The sequence below is a fragment of the Aulostomus chinensis genome, chromosome 12 (genome assembly GCF_037954235.1).
Source record: "Aulostomus chinensis isolate RoL2024-O1b breed Wild chromosome 12, RoL_Achi_v1.0, whole genome shotgun sequence".
NCBI lineage: Eukaryota > Metazoa > Chordata > Actinopteri > Syngnathiformes > Aulostomidae > Aulostomus > Aulostomus chinensis.
The window spans coordinates 12,067,042-12,090,834 of NC_141331.1; the positions used below are offsets into that span (position 1 = coordinate 12,067,042).

General features: G+C 41.8%; 1 protein-coding gene across 2 annotated transcripts; it reads left to right on the forward strand.

Annotated features, from left to right (window-relative positions):
• The first annotated feature begins 3,867 nt into the window (after positions 1-3,867).
• Positions 3,868-22,883, forward strand: ppp2r3b (protein phosphatase 2, regulatory subunit B'', beta). Of its 2 annotated transcripts, XM_086220166.1 has the most exons (15): positions 3,868-4,065; positions 4,546-4,933; positions 14,901-15,086; positions 15,399-15,502; positions 16,107-16,209; positions 17,618-17,692; positions 17,771-17,857; positions 17,941-18,097; positions 19,179-19,227; positions 19,334-19,423; positions 19,525-19,700; positions 20,570-20,688; positions 20,766-20,872; positions 21,229-21,270; positions 21,923-22,069. In XM_086220166.1, exons 2-14 carry the CDS (start codon positions 4,580-4,582, stop codon positions 21,245-21,247), a joined length of 1,626 nt encoding a protein of 541 aa, XP_086076292.1. In that variant the 5' UTR covers positions 3,868-4,065; positions 4,546-4,579; the 3' UTR covers positions 21,248-21,270; positions 21,923-22,069. The 2 variants fall into 2 exon arrangements, with proteins under 2 accessions (XP_086076292.1, XP_086076291.1); XM_086220165.1 differs by lacking the exon at positions 21,229-21,270 and having other exon boundaries at positions 21,923-22,883.
• The last annotated feature ends 910 nt before the right edge of the window (positions 22,884-23,793 follow it).

Genomic DNA, 23,793 nt, shown 5'->3' on the forward strand with positions numbered 1-23,793 from the left:
GATGTATATGTACCAAATGAATATATCAAAATAACCTTAATAAATACATGCCATAATTTTAATAATTTTTTCTGTTTATTACAATGGTCATCGGGTGCCTTGATCAGGGAAACAGTGTAACCGGGGAGTTAAAGTATCCTTCCAGTATCTGAAACTAATACACAGGAATCTGGTTTGCTTTTCCTCTCTTTGTCTTTTTTTTTTTTCATCCAAAGAACTTTTTTTTTTGTCTGCGCAGTCTGGACAAGATGAGGAGATGAAGATAAAACACACGCATGAAGCCCGAAAAGCTCACTCTTGACCGCAAGCTGTTGACAAGAGGTAGGACACTGTACAATAATAGTACTTCTACACAGCCAGAGTTAAATCTTCTAGCGTTTGTTGGGTTGTTGTTGTTTTTTGGGTTTTTTTTTTTTTTTGCAATGTATAGAATCAGAAGGATTTCACTGTAATGTATGAAATGCCCTATATTTAACTGTCTTCTAGTGCACACTATATTTATGGAGATTTTTCACTTGTGTGGTTGATGAGGAGAATTTTCTGTAGGAAGTTGTTTGAGTTGTAAAGGAAAAGTGCGTGGTACCACTCAGAATAACACATTTCATATTTAGCTCCTGTTTTTGTCGTCAAGTTTAAAGTGTGAAGATTTATAACTCCTCATCCGTTTCCGCTGTCTGATCCAGTCAGTCTGGGTTTACGTGAAACAACAGCAGCAAGTCCACTGCTGCAAGGTTCCCCAAGTTGCTTAGATCAATGTTCCTTGAAAAAGAAAGAAAAAAAACAACAACGTGCAACTTAACTGCTGTTTTCAAGACAAACCAATTATTGATTTACTTTTACAGTTAAGTTATTTGACTGATGGCATTCTATTTATTTAAACCATTCAACATACATCCCTATAGGAACATCTGGGAACCAGTGTGATGATATAATAAATTCTTCAGCGCTATTTTGTTGTTTGTGGTTCGTCTTTTGTAGACGCAAAAATGTGACAACATCAGCTGGTTGAAACTGCTGCTCTGAGGCTGAAAGAAGAAGTTCATGCAGAGGTGATGGTGTCAAATTTAAAAGGAGATTTTATGAGGTACAACTGTATGAAAACCAAAATCAGACGCACTCCACTGCCTTAAAGATACAAAAGCTTGGATGGGAATCACATAGTTAGCGATGACAAGCACCAATCTGGGTGATGTGTATCTAAGAGAAAAAAAGCACATTGAGGGAACTTGTCCAAGCACTAAACCCTGCATCTATATTTAAATAATGTACTGCGATTGTTCTACATTTGTATACTATACATGCTGTTTTAAAATCAAATCTTAGTTCCAAAATCTAAAACCCAAAATGGAGTCTTCAGATCAAATTTTATGACACAGAGAGAACAAACTTCTTTTGCAAACTTAAAAATAACTATAGAATGTTGTTCTAATATGTGTATCGACTATGGTAATAAAGAGTCCAAATAACACAAATAGTACAAACCATAGCTACAACACAATACTTTCAACTTTATTCACTCTCCTTATTAGAGCCGATTGCTTTTCGCCTACTTCACACAGGGCCCATATAGCATAGCTGACAGCAGTCAGGGAGAGCTGCACACATGAACTCCTCGCTAACACTTTCCTACGCTAACCAGCTGTACCCCTGTGGTTTCAGCCTCGGCCAAACCTTTGAAATGTCCTTCAAGGCATGAAAAAACAACATGCTTACTGCTTTGGGTAGAATCTTATTTGTAAACTGTAATTAAACTTTGAAAAGCTGCAAAGTTTCAAGTTTTAAGACCTTCACTTTTTATCTCCCCATTTCTGATATTGATTAGGCTCTAAAACACGTGGAAGGCTCGCCGTCTCTGAAGAACAAAGAGTTTGTGCTTTTACGTGCTGTGCCTCAGACAACTTTGAATGTTGCACATTTATTTACTGGTGTTATCAAGGGAAGCAATAAGGAGGATTCAGTCAATAATTCGCTTCTCTGCAACCACTGTTAATTTGCTCTTTACTAAAAAAAAAAAAAGACTACAGGCAGTTTGAGTGTTGTCATTAATGGGTTAGAGGTTTGGGGTGATTAGTGTCCCTCATGTCCTGCACGCTATGTAAGAAAAAACACATCTATAAAGTTCACGTCAGGTCATTTTTTGGTGTGTAAATCTACGTTTTTTCACCTATTGATTCCAAATTATCCTAAACATGCCTTGCCTTTGTCGTTTCAGCGCCTCATTAAAACGAAAGATGTACGCAAACTGTTGTGTTTAGGACCGTATTTAGTCAAAAACAGTTATCTTTCCTGAGGAATAACCACAATTATCTCACAACAGTGCACTCACTGAGTCATACGGCGATGAAGCCGTGATTGTTCGCAGTGAGAATAATTCCTAAAAAATAAATTGCCACTCAACCATTAAAAATGCCCCTGTGATTGTAAAATCTGTTTTACTAATTAGCAAAAACTGTGCTCTGTTATGTTGTAAATATAATATATAATATGCAATAAATGAATGTGTCGCCAGGAATGTTGAAAACAACCTGCTCCCGTGTTTTTTTTCTTGTTTGTTTGTTTGTTGTTTTGTCAATATGGTGTCCTTTATTTAAACCGTCCTTTCCTCGTGTTGCTTGCTTTTTATGTAGAGGCTGTAGTGAGGGAGCCACATTGTCTGGGGCCACTCCTCCCCACCGTAATCAATAAGACTGTCCAGCTCAATACACACCAGCCCAGCTGCTTCACGAAGGTTACGAGGAGAGAAAACAGAGCAGAATCAGGCCAAGATGTATCATTGTTGTTCATGCAAAGGGAATCAGGATCAAGTTCAGAAGAGTTTAATTAAACTCCCAGCACTCGTTTCCTGGAAATGTGCACCAGGAGTGATGGCCAGCTCGAATTTGGATTTCATCTGATATAAAACAAACAAACTGAGAAAGGAGCATAAATGGGATTTATAAATCTGAGTAATCACAGATATAAATATACTCTTTACACTTGCAAAACAAACAAAAAAAATGTCATATTTTAATGATTATTCATTGACTGTGAATCATTAAATGCAATGTGTACTTACAAATGCACAAGTACAGTTTTTGACAGGACATTTACTCAAGTACTGCACGTGTTAAATTCAATTCAATTATTTCAGGATTTCCGTTTCTGCAACTTTACACAAAAAAATGCCATCTATATTATTTTGTGGATGTTGTAATCAAATTTCATTCATATCAAATCCCTTTAAAATCGAACAATAATTACAAGTCATGTAGATGGCCTGTTATATCTAACACTACATCTAAGATGCAGTAAACGTAAAAACACTGTGTACATGCAGTTTCAAAAATTCAAATAGAAAGTGTCTCTTTAAATACGCAACCAATCATTCCTATCCTTAAAATGTATGTGTATTTTTGCTTATAATGTATTTGACTAAATATATCAAATAAATTATACTAAAAAAACCATGTATTGCAAGTAGACTTAGCTTTTTTCTGTAGTAGAAAATACAAATAGGCTCTATTATCATCAAGTAGTATAGTTCAAAGAAAATTCAACACTTTGCGTAATCGTCACAGCTGTCATATTTTACTGGTGCCTTTTTAACAAACTCTCATTCCTTTGGTATGGCCCGAAGAACTTGACAGGGTCAATCAATGTTGACATGCAGCCTACTATTTTTACACCACAATATTGCTACTTTTATTTAAAAGTTAACGTTAGCATTTCTAAAAGGGGTCGTGTAATGAGAGGAGTAATAGCTTGACCTCAAATGATAGTGGGGAGCGTTTCTGTGCACCACAGCAAGCAAATAACAGAAGAGGTGGAGGGACGAAAAGAGAGCACCAACCAGGCGAGTTGACTCCTCCTCCTCGCTCCAATGGACGTTCCCGCGATAACATATGTGGTTACCAGGGGAACGTGATCTTGAAAAGTTGTGACACTTGCATGCTGAAGGATGAGCGCTGGAGCTACAGCGCTCTTTTTGCTACATCAATGGACAGGCGTTCAACAGTTTCGTCAATGGAGGAAATAATGTAGAACTACGACGAAGGATCTGGAACCACTTTCAATTCACTTAGAGAGGTCGGTACTGTCGTTAGCTTGCTAGCGTTAGCTTGCTAAAGCTATTAGCCTAGCTAACAAATAGTTGTTACCTTCTGCCCATAGTTATTAGGTATTCCTCGCTATGTCTACTCTATCTATCCGGTCCACGTATTCACACTGTTTCATGTGATTTTGGTTGGTAAATGGAGGAATTAGACGTTGTATCTATAACAATGTCAAGTGTCAAGCCGGGTTCATGTTTACTTTTGCCTGCGGGATTTGGGCATCGATGGTTCGCGCTAGAATTCAATACCGTTAGGGACTCTGTTTGTTGTTTACCAGGAGCACGGTTGGATGAAACCAAGCTATCGCATCTGTCTGTATACATCAAATACAGTCACTGGATTTACAACAGCTTAGGTGTAGCAAATCGCCGTAATCATTAATGTGCTGAAAATACAGACGCAGAATGCGTTGCTGTGACTTTGATAACTTTGGCGTGATTTTTTTCCCCCTCAGGTACTTGGAGTATCTTGTAAGTGACCGTCTCAAAATGCCATCAACACAAATCCTTCAACCAGTTCTTAAGATGAAAGTGGATGAGCTCTTTCTCAACTGGTTAAGTGAACCTGCCACCCAGACACTTCTGAAAGATTATCTTGACCTAATCAAAAGAGGACAACACACTGATTTGAGTGGTGTAGACGCCAAGGAGAAAAGGACTTTGACCTTCAATGAGAACAATAATGTTGCATCTCAAAAGAACATGGCAGAAAAGAAGCCCACTCCCTTCAATACCCCATCCAGTCCCCCATCCACCAGTACCCTGCCCTCAGGTAGTAGCGGTAGTACCAGGGTAACTGGAGCCAATGGCAGAATGCTGCGGAGGTCTGTCAGCACAAAAAAGGTAAATCATATCATCACCATAGAACATTTTATCGCATTTATATAATAATCATGCTCCTCTTTCCTGATTTGTCGTGTATGATGCCTCAGGGCTTTCATCTGTTTACGTTTGATGACTGTAAAAAAAGAGATGGGCTCTGATATTTCTGGCCTCTTCCTGGCGCCCCTGGAGGCAGGTAAATCTTATGTGCAAGTAGAGGTCATATATTTCCTTTTCAGTTTGAATAACAAATATTCACGTCCAAAATTGATATTTGTGACAAACATTTCAGGGGTCAGGCAAACTGAGCCAAACCTTAACATAACACAGTGTTTAGTGTTTCATGATGGTATCTGATAAGACACAAACATGGATTTAAACACCCTTCGAGCTAGACTGGTGAGAGTCGGCCTTGCAGTTCTGTTGATGGTGAGATCTCCTTAGTGGTGATGTGATCACATGACCTCCTTGGTGGAGGTAAATATTACAGAGGGAAAAGCACAAGTAGGATTAATAAAATTAATGAGGGTAGAATTCCATTTAGCTGCTTGGGTTTCAGGGTCACAGTATTATCCATGTTGTTGCTTTCATGGCTCACTGGCTCACTTCAATAGAACAGAGACGCACCTATACTTTTCCATAAGGGCAGGAAAACATTTCCACTCAGAGAAAAGCCCTTAAATGTAAACACTGTTGATATTATGTTGATTTTATTCTGTCATGGGTTTGTTACTTTGTGGAACCACCCTCACCTACATTTAAGATTCAGCTAAAAATGAATTGATACACATACAGTATTTATTTTGTGCAAGTGTTATGAAAAAAAAATCTTCCACAACATGCAGGGTTGATTTATCATGGTTATATTTGGGTTCTAATTGTATCCTCTGGGAATTTTTTCTTCTCTGTTTGTCCACAAGAGGTTGCTGAATAGCCTGTAGTGTCAAAGGCATTATAGGGCTGCATGTCTCTATCTATCTAGATAGGTGTGTGTGTGTGTGTGTGTGTGTGTGTGTGTGTGTGTGTGTGTACACACGTGTATGTATGTGTGTGTGTGTGTGTGTGTGTGTGTGTGTGTGTGTGTGTGTGTATATATATATATATATATATATATATATATATATATATATATACACACATACACACAGTGTGTGTATATACATGTGTGTATAAATATATGTACATATATATATATTTATACACACACGTATATACACAGTGTGTATATATATACATATATATGTATACACTGTGTGTATATATATATATGTATACACTGTGTGTATATATATATGTATACACTGTGTGTATATATATATACACTGTGTGTATATATATACACTGTGTATGTATATATATATACATACACTGTGTGTATGTGTGTATATATATATATATATACATACACTGTGTGTATGTGTGTATATATATATATATATATATATACATACACTGTGTGTATGTGTATATATATATACATACATACACTGTGTGTATGTGTGTATACATATATACATACATACACTGTGTGTATGTGTGTATACATATATACATACATACACTGTGTGTATGTGTGTGTATACATATATACATACATACACTGTGTGTATGTGTGTGTATACATATATACATACATACACTGTGTGTATGTGTGTGTATACATATATACATACATACACTGTGTGTATGTGTGTATATAGTGGTTATTATGATAATACTTTCCAAATGTTCTGGCCTCACCCATGAATTAGTGTGGTATGAGAGGTGGGAGTGTTCTTAGCGAGCATTTCGTCCCTGTGTCTCTGCTCGTAAGCTTGTTAGTTGCAGATCATATCTGGATGTTTGCATGTATAACGTCTGCTCAAGGTAGCTTTGATTAAAGTAGAGATTATGTTGTGTACAAAACAGGTGAAGCCTGAAATATTTTAGTATGTTTATAAAAGGTGAGAAGGGCAGCCGGAAAGCCTGAGCTGGCAGTTGGTGTGGCAGATCGAAGTGTGTTGACGGTGAGACAGCCGAAGCACATGATTTTGAAACATTGTTGACATGCAAAAGACAGGCATGAAGAGGCGTTTAAGTGGTCAGTGGTGCAACATCTGTTCTCTCCCCTAACAGAAGCACCAGAGCTGGAGAGTTGTCAATACAAGGCATATTTTAAGAGTGTGTGTTCTGCATGTATGACTTGGATGTCGAAGTTGGGTTTAGTAGCTGCTACAAATGAACATAAACTAGATCCAGAATAAATTTAAAAATAGAAACAAGATTTCACAAATAAAAAGAATGCTTATACACATCCACAAAATAATCTATTTTTCCAGACCTTCAATCTGACAACAAATTTCCGAGCTGACTGAGTGAGGAGCATATAATTTTAATCTAAAAGACAAGTGGAGGTCATGAAAAATGTTGCAAACTTCATACACATCAAACATCAATGATTGTTTGTGATGTACATCAGAATATTTTTAGTACATGTCATGATACTAAACAAGATTTACATCACGTGACCTGATAACTCAACACCAGGGCTACACATTTGGGGAAAAAAATCTATTTGTCATTATTTTAACTCATATTGTGAGATTAGAGTGAAACTAACATCGATATTCTAATTTTCCTTGAACTGCCCATAAAGTGAAAACAAAGATGCTTTAAGTCTGGAGAATACGATGTGCTATTTTGCCACACCATGATCCTTTTACAGCTGTTGTACTCCCTGCCATCGTAAAACTGCAGCGAGGGATTATGAGTATTGGTGATTTCAATTAATTGCATCGGCCCACTGACCACTGAGGTTTGCAGCAGTGTGCTGGTTTTCCTTACAGCAGCGATTCAAAGCCAGCTCATCACCACTAAGAGTTTTTTGTCTTTCCGTTTAACCCCGGTTAAGTTTGTCTCGTTTGACTTTCACCTCTCTTTTCCTCCTTGTGAGCACTGACTTTTCATGCTGCCCTCTCAGTCCAGATTGAAATAAAGCAACTGTTGGACAGTTGTTTTCTGCTGTAATGTGCCATGACATGTGGCGACAGTGTCACTCATTATTAAAAGGATTGCATGGTTATATTAAGTGACACTTCTATTTTAAGACAACAAAATAAATTCCTGCGTACAGATGCATTCTTCACGGGCTTACTTAAAAATTCAATTTATGTCATGGGGATGCAGCCTGGAACAGCTGGTCTGACTTTGACATCAGACACTGATATAGATACCCTTGGTTCGCTTGTGTTGGCATTAAATACCCTGAACGCCGCCAGTGAGATGAGGTGTGGCCGAACATTCATCCTCTGTAATTTATTCTGAAACTACTTCAATGAGGGGCTCATTTTCAGAATATCTTTTGTAGAGGTTTTCTTTACACATGACACATCAGTTCCCAGGTTGGTTTTTGGTTCTGCTGCGTAGTTCAGCCTCTGTGTTGTGAGGACAATAGCTCACGTGTAGCCTTACTAGTTTTATCAGTATTGACAAGTAGAAATAGGTTTTCTTGTCCTGTCTTCTCTTTTCACAGGTTGTTCTTCAAGACATCGTTTTATGATGTCTTCAGTTGGCTTAGTAACATTGAAGCTATTTGAAGCAGGGGTCTGGGGTCGCGTCATCAGTTGCTCGACACGGCGAGAGAGACCCAGGTGTTAAACTGTGGCCTGCAAGTGTTTTTTATTTTAGACTCTCTCTCTCTCTCTCATGGGTGTACAATTGAAACTTTCAGCCGGGGCTCACTTTTGCTCTCTTTGTTTCCAAATGCAATTATTATTAAAATGTTAAATCTGCTCATGTTGTGGTGTTATTACAACCACATAGTATCGCCGTATAAAAATGCCGCACGTTGTCAAGATAATGTTTTTATATGATTTATTAAGGCAGTAAATATTTTTGACAAACAGCTGAATGACCAAACTTCATTGCTAAATACCGTGTTTGCGCCTTGATCATGAAATATGGAGGGAAACACCATATATGCTGACAAACCCAGGGAGCCCCTGAGGGAGTTTTGTTCAGGTTTCCTCCTGTCATATGTGTCTCTCTCTCTCTCTCTCTCTCTCTCTCTTCCTCGGCTGCTGTCGGCCCTGTAAGTTGTTTCTTGAACATGACAGGTACAGAGCAACAGTGTTAAATACCTTTTTTTTTTAAAACTCAAGTAAAACATAACCTCAAAAATGTGCCAATAGTCATCAGACTGAATTTGTACATGCAGACCTGCCAGTACTCACTAACTGCCGACAGTGTGCTTCGTAATAAATCACATCTTTTATGTAATGAAATGAGCATGACTGCATGCAGGTTAATGTACAAATCAGATTTAGCAGTTTATTGTGGAGGCAGCTGGAGTTCTTACGTTTTCTCTTTATGAATGGCCCGTGATTTGAGTATGGACGGATCACTTTAGCTGCCTGTTGTTGCTGATGGTGGAAAAGTCCGCTTTGGTACTAAGTAGGGATGTCATTGCAGACTGTTGACAAAAAGAGAACGTTATATACAAACCCCCAAAGTTCAGTATACGCGTGAACTGCAATTTTTCAGTTCCACGGGGGGGGGGTCCATTGTGTTCATCTGCTGTGCACGCAGGCACTCACGGGGTGAGCATAAATGACAGGGAAATGTTTGAGCAGTTATGTTATTTTCTAATTACAGCTCTTTCAGCGTGTTGTTGTGAATGGGTTTTTTTTTCTTCTCTGTAATTTACAAATGGAAATTAGACAAAAGTACTGAAACAGTGACTGAACCACGGGCTTGCTGAGCTTTTGCTCTCCTAATATTAAGCAAGACTGCACAATTAATTGAAATTTACAGACCTTTTTTAAAAAAAAAAAAAAAAACCTCACACCATTACCATTTTAATGAGTGTGTAATTGAAAATAAGATGAATGATGTAGAAATTAACAATCGCTCCATGATCCCACATCACATCGCAGTACTGGTGACATAAATGGTAAATACTATGTCACTAACTACCAATCTATGTTTTCAAAATTGTAAGATAATTTATTAAATGACCGTGCAGTTTGTCCGCTCTCTTTATTTCAAAGGCTGCATGGTTCGTATACATCTGCCAGAAACTTCCGTTGTGTTTTGTTTTTGTTTTGTTTTGTTTTTTTACATCATTATCCTGTTCCTTTATTGTAACTTCAAATTGTTTGCTGCAAAAACAAACCAGACAGTTTCATGTGATCAGCCCAGGTTCCATTTTTCTTCTTTGGTGCTTTTCTTTCCACATTTGGTTTGAATTGATTAGCATCAACAAACTGCAGCCAACCATCGTTCAAACGGCCTATCGAGCTCGTGCAGAGTGTCCTGTTGTGGAGGAAAACAGGAACTGGGTTTTTACTCAAAACAGTGGGAAACTGGTTATTGTGATCCTGTCATCTAAAAATAATGTGGGCGGGCTTTCACCTACAGGGTACAGTAACAATATCATTGACAAACATGTCAACATATTCCTACCATTAATAACAGATAGTAAAGAGGTGACGAGCCTTCCCTGTCCACGGTGATTAGGAAAGAATATGAGCGCGTAGCTGTTAGATCAGTGTATTGATGAGGAATTGATGTAATTGCTGTCATGTCAGAACAGCAGCGAGCGGAAGTGGCTGTTTGTTTGAAGACTAAAGATACACACGTTTCTCCAGATCTAGTTACTTGGGTTGCCCAAACAGTGCTTGCCGGTGCTTTTAATAGGCAGTCTGGTTCGGACATCATTCTTTAAATTTGACATGCCCCCCCCCCCCCCCCCGTCATTGCCCATCAACTATAATAAGATGTGGAATGGCGGGCAGCCCAAGCTTGCAAAGGGATCTCACAACAAAGACCACCATTAGACAGGATGGAGAATATTTACAGTATGTATCATCTGGTCATCTAATTTAATGGAAAATAAGTTCATTTGTTCAAGAATAATATTTCGACTGCTTGCTACTCTTTTGATTTATACCTTGAGGCAGATTACTTCTGGTAAGGTTCTGAGTGTACCGTTCCAGAGGGCTTTTAGTTCTCAAAATGTGTGAGGCAAGGTTTCTCTGAGGTGTTTGGCATTCTGGGAGCTTTTCACAAGTATAAGCCAGTGAACATGAGCAAGTGTGTCATCATGATATTAAGGTGCATCCTTCGATTGGCTGCTACGAGCTGCAACAACAGGTCGCCCTCTTTACATAACCTTCCATGAGCGGTGAGGAATGTAAACTGGAAAGGGCAGATCCATCGCACACACCCCTCCCATCCCATACACACACTAAACTGAGTCCCACACACATACGCCCTGTCACTCCTTATCTCCCCAGCAGCTTTGAGGCAAGGGCTCCCTGACCCTCTGATGTGTGTGTGTGTTATGAAGAGTGGACTAGAGCGGCAGGCAGAGTTGAGATTGTGCGACCCGATCTGGAATGGGGGAGAGGGAGTCACAGTAGCAGCTGCTCTCTTGCATTAAGAGGCTCTCACTCTGACAGAGGACAATTACAACGACACAGAGAAGAGAGCGAGACAGGATAACTTGGACGTTTTTTGTTTGTATGTCTTCTCCGTGGGGTCCAGCGCGAGGATGAGGATGAGGGAGCTGTCTTTGCGTCAGGACCCTGACCTGAGGAAGGAGTTGGCACTGCTGGCACGAGGCTGTGACTTTGTTCTGCCCTCTCGATTCAAGAAGAGGCTCAGAGCCTTCCAACAAGGACAGGCAGGTGTTCATATAAGTGCACCCTCAACCACATGGGCTTAGCTGGCCCATCAGACTTGTGCTAGCACTTAGATCATGTCTAAATATTCAGATTGTATTATAGTAGTACAGGCCACTGTTCAACTGCAGTTATTTTAGTTATTCCTCACTGTCGAGGAAGTGCATGAGCTGCTTGAAACTTAAGCTCACCTGGACAATACGTAGTCACTTTCTCTGAACATATTCAGAGCAAGAGCTGCTGCGCCATTTGACTGCCATCAGTGTTACATTAGATGCATTGCATTGTTATTGGGTGATGTTTCACTTTGCGTGGTATGTTGTGCACAGACACTTTACTGTCCTTTCTCTCTCTCTCTTTCTCTCTCGCTCTCTCTCATAACATCAGCGGGAATGTGTAAAATGTCGTGGGGCTTAGCGGTTGCGCTCAAGAGCTCTGCTAGTGGTTAGCATGAAACAAGACAGGGGGGGGGGGGGGTGAGAGAGACAGTGCGGGGCAGGGCAACAGAAGATGTTGATGTCCTTTTATAGCCATAGCTGACACCCGCACACAGGACAGACAAGAGCAGAGGACCAGCATCATTTGTGGGCTTTAAAGCCAACTCTAATCGCTAAAGCACACACATGTAGACTTCCATCATTTGACACTCTGGATTATGTTTTTAGATGTACTTCAGAGCTCACGTGAGCTCTGTTGAATCTGACCAAAGTTGCAACAACAGGTAGTTTGAGACGACAAACATCAGTGTTGTATTTCTGTCACTGAGTTCAAGCTGGCATATTTGTGGGTTTATTAAAGGCTGGGGAAAATCATCCACTTGGCAAATTCTTTAGTCACGTAAATAGACTTTGGGTATGAGATGACGATGGAGACTAAAGCTGCTCAGGCTGTTTTTAGTAACTATTTGTGCAACACAACAGCACATTTGGATCCTGATTCATGCAGGCTTTGGTGTGATTAGGAAAATGTCCTCAGTGTTACTGACCTAACACCACATCCATTAAAAGGACATACAGTAGCAATTTTACCCACGGGGCGGCTCCATGTTGTCATCATTGTAAGTATTACAACAGCTTTCCTTTTGTATTTATTGAGTAACATAATGTGGCAAAAAACTCATGTTGAGTCCAAGGTGACAGTAGTTTAAGGACACGTCCAGTGTCACACTCTGACATCACGCTCTCGTCTCCACACTAACTCATGAGTTAGAATTGCGTTGGACAGATACAGAGTGGGAAGATAAAACACCTTGTTGCCTGGCCTGTACCCAGTAAGCCACCCCCCACTGTACCTCCTGTCTACAGTTCATACTGAAGCAACAAACATGCATATGACACATGCCTGCCATGCTTCTGTCTTAAGGGCTGTCGTTGGCAATTACTGTTTGCCTGTAATCAGGCACGCTGTGGCTATGGCAACGCTGCTCTGGCTGTCGCTCCTGAGACATGCACATCTTAACACTACAGCCCCTCTAGTTTTTATCAGAGCTGTTCACTGAGTGGACACATAGTGATCGCTTGAATAGAACGTTCTTATTCTAGCTCAGCTCAGCCCAACCCAAACGTGAGCATCACCATCAGTTCCATCCACCAAAAAAGAGTTAAGAGAATCCTATCAACTTTGAGACGAGGGTACGGGATGATAACAGGGCCAACTTCTGTCTCTGAGGCCTCATTCCTGCACTATTCATGCATGTCTGTCCTTTCAGGTGTAGTGAATGCTGCTGCTGCTGCTGGACAGAAAAGAAACAAATCTATTGTTAGTGTGCTTCTCCTGCTATTGTCAAGTCAAAAATGTCAATGGTGAAAAGGCCTTTTTATTGATTTAGTTGATGATGTGAATGTTAGTAAACCAATTGGGTTACACGTGATGATTATTAGTTGTGAGAGCCACAGTGGCGTTGTACTGGAGTGAAGTATGCTGGAAGGGGTTGGTAATATTTTGCCTCTCTCATCTATGTGCATGGGGGCTGTGGCATCTGGCATGGCATTGAATACACTCGAAGAAAATCTCATTCATTGCAAATAAAAGTTCCACAAGTTCTTGCTGAAACTTGCTCCATATTTGTGTTAAATCCCAAACTTGATGATAAATGAACTGAAGATAAACTGCAATGTAGGACAATACATCGATATGTGGATGTTGTGAGATGAGACTGGATGTCATTACAGATTTTGAATATTAATAAACCATGATGATGTACCATTGTAAGTGTTGTCTTGCGGTTTTAAAGGCTGCATTCCAATCATTTCCTGTTCTTAGATTTGCCTTTAGCCAACATTGACACATTACTGGTGACAATTTAGCAAACATCTTATTGTGATAGTATTTCGTGAAAGAACTCCTTTTCATCCCTACATTGTCAAAATATTTGAAAAAGCATCCGGTCAAAAATACTGCGGTATTTAATTTTGTCCATACAGCAACTTAACACAACTAAATGATAGGTGATTAGAAAATAAAACCACTCAAATTAAGCATAATTGCCAGCTGCAACCTCAGTGAACATAACGGTTCATTAATATGTCTCTGACATCAGCAGTCACAACAGAGTATTGAGTGCGTATTAACGATAATCATAACATGAAGAAGAACCTAAAAGATGTATGAGTGATTTTGACTGTTTGGAAATATTTTCAACATGACAAATAAAAACAAAGCCGGTCTTGGTTTTCTTCTCGGTTGGCCTACAGCTGCCATGTTGTACATTTAGATCACAGATTGTACTGTTAAAGACAGAGTTATACTTTGAAACATTACTGCAATACAACAAGAAATCCGGTGATCCCCTCCAGAAATGATTGATGACCATTCCAGCCTGTCAGTGGATTTTCCTGCTATAGATCTTATTGCCAACTATCCTCCACTTCCCCATCCACCATTATCATGTTATTATCTTGTCCTTTAATTCCCTCACATTCCTGACTCATTGTGGACATAATTTAATACGTAAATAAATCAAAAATGACATGAAAGAGATACAGATATGGCTTGTTCCGTCATGGTTTTCTGCAACGGACCACTATAATCATTCTTCATTCTCTATGTATTGATGCCAGATGACACTTCTTTATTGAAATCTGTTAGAATGGGGCAGCCATTTGGAGCAGATTGACTATCACAGGGGTATCCGTTACACATAAATGGATAATAGTTACAATTGCAGAATGATCACTTCACGTGGGGGCGGCTGCCGGGTGGTGTGGTTACGAGTGTTAGCAATAAAGTGTTTGAGCCTCGGCACATGCTGGAATGTTTAAGCTGAGAGGGATGGGTGTTTGCTAGCATCAGTGGCTAACAGTTTTGTTGCTGTGTGTTTGTCTTAGGCACAGGTGAGGACGGAGGAGCCCGTCACCACAGCGCTCAGTGAAAGCATTCCAAAGTTCTACTTCCCACGGGGGCGGCCCCAAGCCAACCTCAACATCGACAGCCTCATTTCCAAAATTGAGAAAATATTTTCCCTTTTCCCAAATGAAAGGGCCACCATTGAGGACATGGGGCAGGTCGCCAAGGTGAGAAAGTGATGTGTAGCGCTGTGGTTCAGCTGCCACCTAACAAATTATTTTCATTAGTGCTATTTAGATCCCGGCTTTAAGAATGTTTGCTCATTTTAAACCCTGCGGAAAATATCATCCCTGTCTCCCTGAGGAATGTTAGCAGCGGTTTGAGGGGGGAACTTGTGTGCAGAGAAATGACAATTTGGTTTCCTCAGGGAAGTCTTTAAGTGACGCAGTGCTGCTTTTCAACATGTCTGTTTGATATTTATGTACAGCTCAACGTGCTAATTTTGTGCCCTCTGATTCTTCCTGCCTTGCTCCCCTCAGGCCTGCGAGTGTCCCCTCTACTGGAAAGTGCCATTGTTCTGCTCGGCTGGAGGCGACAGGACGGGTTTCGTGTCCGTTCACAAGTTCGTGGCTATGTGGAGAAAGTAAGACAATGGCCCCTCTTCTTTTCAGCGGGCAATCGCTCAAATAGCCCATACAATCTCCGCCGAACAATATCTGCTATTATGACATGCGAAACAGAAGTCATTAATCACAACAGCCTCACAAACATTTACGAGAGACTAGACACTGTGTATAAGAGCCAATGAAAACACCCATTCAGTGTCTTTCTGTGTAGAATTGAAAGGATACCACAGGACTTTTGTATGTGTGTGTGTGTGTGTGTAGCTGTATGCAGAATACTTCTGTATAGGCGTGCTCTTGTTTTCCTGTATGAGCCTTCAGTAAACTGCACAGACCTGGCCTTTGACTTGAGCTCATAACCGAGCCAATCTTAGATGAGAGGCCACAACAGATGCTCGCCTTTTCCCCCTGTTGCTACCATCAAATAATTACCCAGCAGCACATTGGAATCCTAATTTCAGAATGTATTATACCTGCACGCGCACTTCGTTTGAGGAACCATTTAAACCCTCGTGTTTAATCTTAAAAAACAATAAAAAAAAATATAAAAAAAACGACAGAAGGAATACGAGAGCAATAGAGGGAGTAACCTTGCAACCATCTGTTCTCTCTTTTCTCCCTCAGAACGCTCCAGACCTGTCACGATGACGCTTCTAAATTTGTGCATCTCTTGGCCAAGCCTGGCTGTAATTACCTGGAACAAGACGACTTTATTCCATTCCTGCAGGTACTGGCTGCTGCACACCCACGGAGAAGGCCGGACTTGGCAGCCAGGGAGGGCAAAATTGTATTGGCTTGAAGGGCTGGATTCATATTTGGACTGTCCTGCTGAGGCACTATTTCTTCACCTGGTGGAAGACTGATTTGGGGACGTTGCTATAAGTTGGTTATGTAGTGTAGAGCGGTTTATAAAAACTTTAGTACAGAACTTTTTGTCATGGACTGCAGGCTAATTAGCTGATACTGTTCCGCCTTTAAAACCATGGATTATTAGATCTGTCACTTAACTCCCACAGAATCACTTATTTCGCGATCGGAATTCGATCAATTTGGTTGGATTGATCACTTTTGGGAATGTCTCAATTTAATTATTCATCCACATTCATGTTAGCAGAGGGCTAACCAGAAGTGGCCGGCTGTGCTCGTCGAGCACGTGTAGTATACAGTAACTCCTCCAGCCAACACAGGATGTCGCCACATACACCAACACCATCTAGTGTGAAATGCAGGGACCACTGAATGAACTCATTTTGCGAGGGCTTGAATCTTCGCGATATTTTTTAAATTTTTTCTAAATAAATCTATGTTGTGCTGTGGCTTTACGTGCCATTCCACCTGTGTGCAAACCAAAAAGAATCACCAATGCACCAAAATGATGCCAAAAACACACAGGTGCGGGTCATATCCTCATTCCCAGCATGTAGACGAGCTGCGTCTCATTCCCACCTGCGCCGCCCTTCTCCTGATTCATTTTCACGCCGAGCCCGAGCTGAACAGCCACTCGTGGCACGTGCTGTTTAATTTGTACACTCGTGTTCAGCCAATAGCTTTTGACTGTTTTGATGAATGAAAGGGGGATTGCAGTGGAGTAGATTTGACTGTCCCCGCCTGTTTCCTGCACCCTGTGATTTATGTGTTTCCTCGATGATTTAATTTCTCACAGTAAGAGTCAAAGAGGCACCACAGCTGCCCTGAAATAAGGCCTTTTAATTTCAATTGCCGCCTTAGCATTTATGTCAGCCGTTCTTTCCCTACGCTAAGGGGGAAGTGGGGAGGTTTCCACTGAAGAAAATACAGGTGGGAGGTTTCATGGCAAGACAGCTTGAATTGCAGCTCAGCTCGTGAGGCTCGAGGAAAGAGAAGGTTAAGAGCAATCACTAGCACACGCCTTTTTTGTCCTGCTGCCTCCACTCGGCTGTCAAACCTGAAGCACATCCCCAAACAGGTCGGCCCAGAGTTCTCAGAGAAAACATTTAAGCTTTAACAGTCCCAAGGCGGCCTGGAGCCTTCAACAACTTCCCCTCTATGTAGTGACAAACATGCCGATGTGTTGCCGCCGCAGACATGTGTACTACAGTTCCTCTGCTGTCGGGTTGCTATGGAGATAGTAATCTGACTGTGATTTCTGTTCAAAGGATGTGGTGAACTCACATGCAGGCCTGGCCTTTCTGAAGGAGGCACCAGACTTTCACTCCAGATACATCACAACGGTACACCGCCGCGACGTGAATCACAGGAGGCCAATCTGGAACTGTTGGTGTATCAATAACCATGTCACTGTTTTTCAGGTTGTTCAAAGGATATTTTACAATGTGAACCGGTCCTGGACTGGGAAAATAACATGTTCTGAGCTCAGGAAAAGTAACTTTCTCCAGGTATGTAATTGTAAATCTAAATGCAGCCACATGATGTGCAGCATGTGTGTAAGGTTTGACTGATCTGTGTTCTGCTGTGCCAGAATGTTGTACTGTTGGAGCAAGAAGAAGATGTGAACCAGCTGACAGACTTCTTCTCTTACGAGCATTTCTACGTCATCTACTGCAAATTTTGGGAGCTGGATACTGACCACGATCTCTACATAGACCAGAAGGACTTGGCTCAACACAATGACCAAGGTGACCCCACACACACACACACACACACACACACACACACACAGAAGTACTTTTTTCCTGTTTGTATTTGCCAGAGATGAGATATCAGTTCAGGAATATTGGAATTGAGTGACTCCATTCACAGATTGGACATTGAACTGTGTTGCTGATCCACGTGTGATCCAGATTCCATTCCATAACTTGAGCTGAGCCATGAACTCACCTTAACATGAGGCAGGTCCTCACACCCCGTAAACATTTCAGTTCAAAGCATTTGTGTCTTTTGGTGCTGTCTCATGATGTAACATGACACCAACATAGACATTCTTGAACAGAAGCACTTGCTTCAGAATCAGATCTGAATTGCAAAAATGTGGATCGGTGCATCTCTACTATTGGCAGCACCGGCCGGCATGGTCATGTGACTCTAGTCAGCTGACAGGTACGCAGTTGTAAGCGTGACCTCCTGCTGTTTACATGGCTTTTATAAATAGGACTTACTTGTGCTCCACTGGCTTGTCTTCAACCAATCAATGAACACTTGTGTCACTCATGGCTCCTGTTGTGCTGCGAAAGTACCAACCCTGAGGAAGGAGCTCAGTTCAGGTTTGCTAGGACTAGAATAGATACCAGTTCCTGCGGTCCCGGCCAATAGAGGGTGCCCCCACCAAGAGGTACATGAAAGGGTTCCTCTAGTTCTGAACGTGTTCCAGAAGCCCCTGGATGAAAACCCCCACCATCAGGGAAAAACTACTGTGCACGTAATAACAAGAGAAGTATTTGGAGATGTAATTTGAAAACACACACACTCACACCCACACACACTCCTCAGTTGATGGTATCTGAATACGGCAGACGAAACCAGATCAGTGAGTGAGCAGCGTATGTGTTGCATCTTGAATGACGCCACGTCTGGAACAGTTCTACCACTATATGGTCAAGATGATGACCAGAGGATTTATGGCACTGTCAGGATGAAACGAGCTCTAGTGGCCTGAGTGGCTTTACAGGCCGTGAGAATGGATTACATGTGTTAGAATACTGTTGTTTTAGTGGGGAAAGAGTCCAGACTGTGAGTAATCTCTCCATGCATGTCTTCCAGCCATCTCCCATAAAATGATTGAGAGAATCTTCTCCGGAACTGTAACGAGGTACGTGTGGTCAAATGCAGGTCTAATGGTCTATGATGGTCTGAATGGTCTGAGATGTTTGCGTAGCTGCTGGTTTCAGCACTGACGAGCTGCTTCCCTCCGTCAGAGACCGGCGCGTCTACAAGGAAGGACGACTGAGTTATGCTGACTTTGTCTGGTTCCTGCTTTCTGAGGAGGACAAGAAGACTGACACCAGGTAGGACCACACACAAACTGGCTCTCTGTCTTGACAGTGTTTCTAGATGAAGCCCCATTTTCGTTCTCTCTCCCATTTTCGTTCCCCCCCTCCGTGTCCAGTATTGAGTACTGGTTCCGCTGTATGGACCTGGACGGCGACGGCGTGCTCAGCATGTACGAGCTGGAGTACTTCTACGAGGAGCAGTGTCAGAAGCTGGAGAGCATGGCTATCGAGCCCCTTCCTTTTGAAGACTGTCTGTGCCAAATGCTTGACCTTGTCAAGCCAGAGGTTAAAGGTCAGACCCTTTTTACATCATACACACTCCACAGGTTCCACTTTTTCCACTCCAACAGTGGCAGACACGTGCTCAGGCCGAGGCCAGTGATCAGGTACTGATGGTAAACTGACCATCTGCTGCCAGCTGTTGGTGTCATCCACGCCTTCAACCAACCCCCTTCTCTGCTGCACCACCTTTTAGAAGAAACAAGCCCGCCATGTTTAGTACTAATGGCAACAGCAAGTATGTGACCCCCAATCGACCTGGTGGCGCGCACAATTTGAGCTGTGTAACACGACCCGTAACAACTTCACTTCTCCGGAATATGTCAGGCTGCTGTTTTCCTCAACAGTAATTCCCTCCAGCAGTTTAACATGTTTAGAAGTCTGTTAAAATGTTGCATTAATACCTCCGTGGGGTTTGATCCTCTAACCACAGAAGAAGACGTTACAACAAGCTGACATGGCGCGCTGATCGGAGAAGTCGGATGTATCGTCCGCGTTAAGGAATGTAGAATTCTTTCAGTAACCAAAAATCATTTCAAATTATTTGAGGTTTGGAGTTGATACATTCTGTTAGAGGTGCGCACTCTCTCTCTCCCACACACACACACACACTCTCACACACATACCTCATTATAAGGCAAGTCATATGTCTACAAGTGTGTGTGAGTAGCAACGAGGCAGACTCCCATCTATTGGAGAATGGAGCGTTTATCTTTGATTTGATGAGTAAAAAAATGGCTGTTGTGACCCAAGATTCATTTTTTACATAACAAATACATGAAAAATCCACCAAAAAAAAACCCAGTTAGATTTATACATTCAATTTTGGATTATTGCAGAATATAATCTGTTTTATTTTTGTTTTTGTTTTTTTTAATCCAGGCAAAATCACTCTGCGGGACCTTAAGAGGTGCAAGATGTCCCACATCTTCTTTGACACTTTCTTCAACATTGAGAAGTACCTGGACCACGAGCAGAGAGACCCCTTCTCTATCGTGAGGGTAAAGCTTGGACTGTGATGGGACTTGTTTTCCTGTCATGGCTTAAGTGGCTCATGTATGCTGTCATGTTTTCAAAGGAGGTGGAGACAGATGGCCAGGAGGTCTCAGACTGGGAGAGATACGCCGCACAAGAGTACGACCTCCTAGTGGCCGAGGAGGCCGCCAACGAGCACTGCAATGATGTGTAAGTTTGATTTATTCACAGGCCTGTTGGGGGGAGGGGTTTCTGTTACAACGTCATGCTCAAATTCATCCGACTTTGATGGAAAATCAAAGTAAAGCATCCTTGATCATTATTCCTATATGGAGCTTATTACTAATTAAAATGATTAATAGCAACAGTTTTGCATCACACAGAAACCACAGGAGTAGCTGATCTAGTGTCAGCCAGGCAGCAAAGTTACTCTACTCTGTAATGATGATGCTAATGTAGACTGTAAAGAGATCTCACACCAGATTCCTGTCTTAGCTGGACCAGATCTGAGGGGGGGTTGTGGGGGGAGACGTGGCTGTTGACAGGTTTGTTGTGTGGCGTTTTAGGAACACCACTGACTTCTAAATACAGGCGGCCTACCAGAGCAGGTAAGATATTCAGGGAACCAGCAGAGACTCAGTGTTCTCCTGCTCCTGTCTCTCTGGGCACGTCCGGTCCTAAAGCCCCACCTAACCTCTAACCCCCTCCCCCTCCCCCTCCCACCACTGATGGTTGTCCTCTCTGGCTGCAATGAAGACCTGGGAGTCTGTGTTTATCCTTTTTCTTCTTCTTCACTGTTTCTGTGTACACGAATCTCCTTTGTCCTTTCCAGTCATACTGGTTTGTTGAAAATCTCCACTGGATGGTTATCCGCCTTCTTGTTGAGAGTTCAAGGAGCAATTCAATACCAGCATAGCTTAGCTTAGCATAGCCTAGCATTAGATAACTGGATTCTTTTGCCGGCGATGGTACTGTGAGGTTGCCAAACCAATGGAGACTTGTTTTTACTCTTAAAAAGAAATCAATTAATGTGTTACTTGGTGGGGACTTTTACCATTTGACAAGCTGTTTTCATTCTGTATGCTAAGCTAAGCTAAGTATCATTTTTAATCTACAGTGGTATTGATTTTCTTATCTTGTCACATTTCCCAAGTGTCCACTCCTTGAGCACATTCTCCTGAGAAGGTCCTGTTGCTTTAGATAAAAGAAAAGCAAAAATGTATTTCTGATTTTCTTCTTCTTCATGGGTTCTTTTTTTAGGTTCGACAACCCTCTGAGCCCCCTGGGGCAGCACATCTCCAATGAGCTGAGTCTCACAAAGAGACACTTCTTTGAGATTCCCAACCCTCACTGCAACCTGGACCTGGACGAATACGAATATGAAGATGACTTCGAATGACACGTGACTAGGATCGTGGTTTCTCACAAGCCCGCCGTGCACCTCACACTCCTAGAGGCACAGCTCAGGCGGCGTTAGCAGCTGACTTGCACCAAGCCGGAGATCTTCCGGGCCCAGTTGCCTCCCTGAGCGACGGAACGCAGCCTCACTCAGCAGGGCGGGAACCAGACACACTCGCACAAACACGCAGGTCACGCTTCATCGTCACCCACAGCTGACTTCATGATGTCACAAAGCAGCACACTGAACCCTTCATGGCACCATTCCCACACGTTTGTAATGTTCTGCATCACCGAGGAGGAGGGGTTCTGATCACACGAGAGCTCCTCCAATCATTTTATTTACTAAATCTGGTTAGAAGTCACCGGCAAATGTTACATTCCAGTGATCCTAACTGAAGCTTCAGTCCTGCAGTTTGTTGAAATGTTTCTGTAAATGCCAAGCACTCAGATGAGGGTCACTCAAACACACATACAAACTCTACAAACATATACACACACACACACACACACTCTGACTTCTGCCGAAGGACTCACGATGTGTGAGATGATTATAAATTATTAGAGATGAACTTATAAATAACTGTAAATATTTGTGTTTGCTGTGATGTACATGATTTTTAGAAAAATAATTTTTTGTTATAAAGTGAAACAATGTCTTTCTCATTAAATAATAAAGCTTTAGTTAATGGAAGAGTACAGAAAATGAGTTTATTTGCGGATGATGACACAACTCCACTGCTACAAACCTACGTGAAGATGTTCAAAACATTTTTAACGTCCACGTACAACAAAGTGGAACAAGATTCAATATTTATATGTCAATGTGAGGTGACATGATTGCTTTTCAATTAAATAACAATAAATATTTGATAATTTCTCCTCATGGCAAAATAATTCATACTTGTGAAGGACACACAAACAAAAGTAGGAAAAAAAAAGGTGTTATAGTGTCATTGTAAAGTGTAAAACTATATTGGAGGAAACTCTTACTGATACAGTTGGTCCCCATACTGACGTGATGTGGAAGTAGAACAGAGTAACAGTCGGCGTTAGGGTCCGTTTTGGTCGATTCAACCGGGTACAACAGCTAGAATGGGACATCTCGCCCTCACGTGGCCAACTGAACACACCTCTCTTCACGCATTAAAAAACAAATGACTTGTGAAGACGTGAGGCCCCGCCTGCATAAAGACAAAGCTGTGGGCTTCTTGAAGAGAGTCTGCAGAGTGAGGCCCGTGGTTGAATCCAGCGTTCCCTCGCTGGACCAGGTTTTGGTGCTTGAGCATCCTTGTGGTCCCTCGTTTGAGCTTACTGCGTCAGCGGATATGAGGTTCTTTAAGCACTTTTTGCTTAAACCTCCACTAAGCAGGTGGGTGGCCTTCATGCTTTATCTGTTCATCACTCTTGCACCCAGTTCTCTTCTAATGGCTCCAAGGTCACCTGACATCTGAATGCGGTGGATTTGCCTAAGGTTATCCCTGCAGCTTACACCTCTATGATGCTTGAGCTCTTGAGCATCTCCATAGGACCTCCTTCTTGAGGCCCAAAGGAGGTTGCACTGTACCCTGTGTGAGTGCTGCAGGCTTACTTGGCTCACACTTGGAGTGTGAAGTTTCATGACCAGTTGTTTGTCTGTGTTGCTAATCCAGCTGGGGGCAAAGCACTGCCTAAGAAGCAGCTTTCCCACTGGAATGTAGAGGCCATCTCCCTGGCATATGACAGGAAAGACC

Excerpts from the sequence above, each read along its gene's own strand:
- ppp2r3b (XM_086220165.1), top strand. The coding sequence starts at position 4,580 with ATGCCATCAACACAAATCCTTCAACCAGTTCTTAAGATGAAAGTGGAT. Across the intron at positions 17,858-17,940 it reads GGAAAAGTAACTTTCTCCAG|AATGTTGTACTGTTGGAGCA; the intron begins GTATGTAATTGT and ends CTGCTGTGCCAG. Across the intron at positions 18,098-19,178 it reads GGCTCAACACAATGACCAAG|CCATCTCCCATAAAATGATT; the intron begins GTGACCCCACAC and ends CATGTCTTCCAG.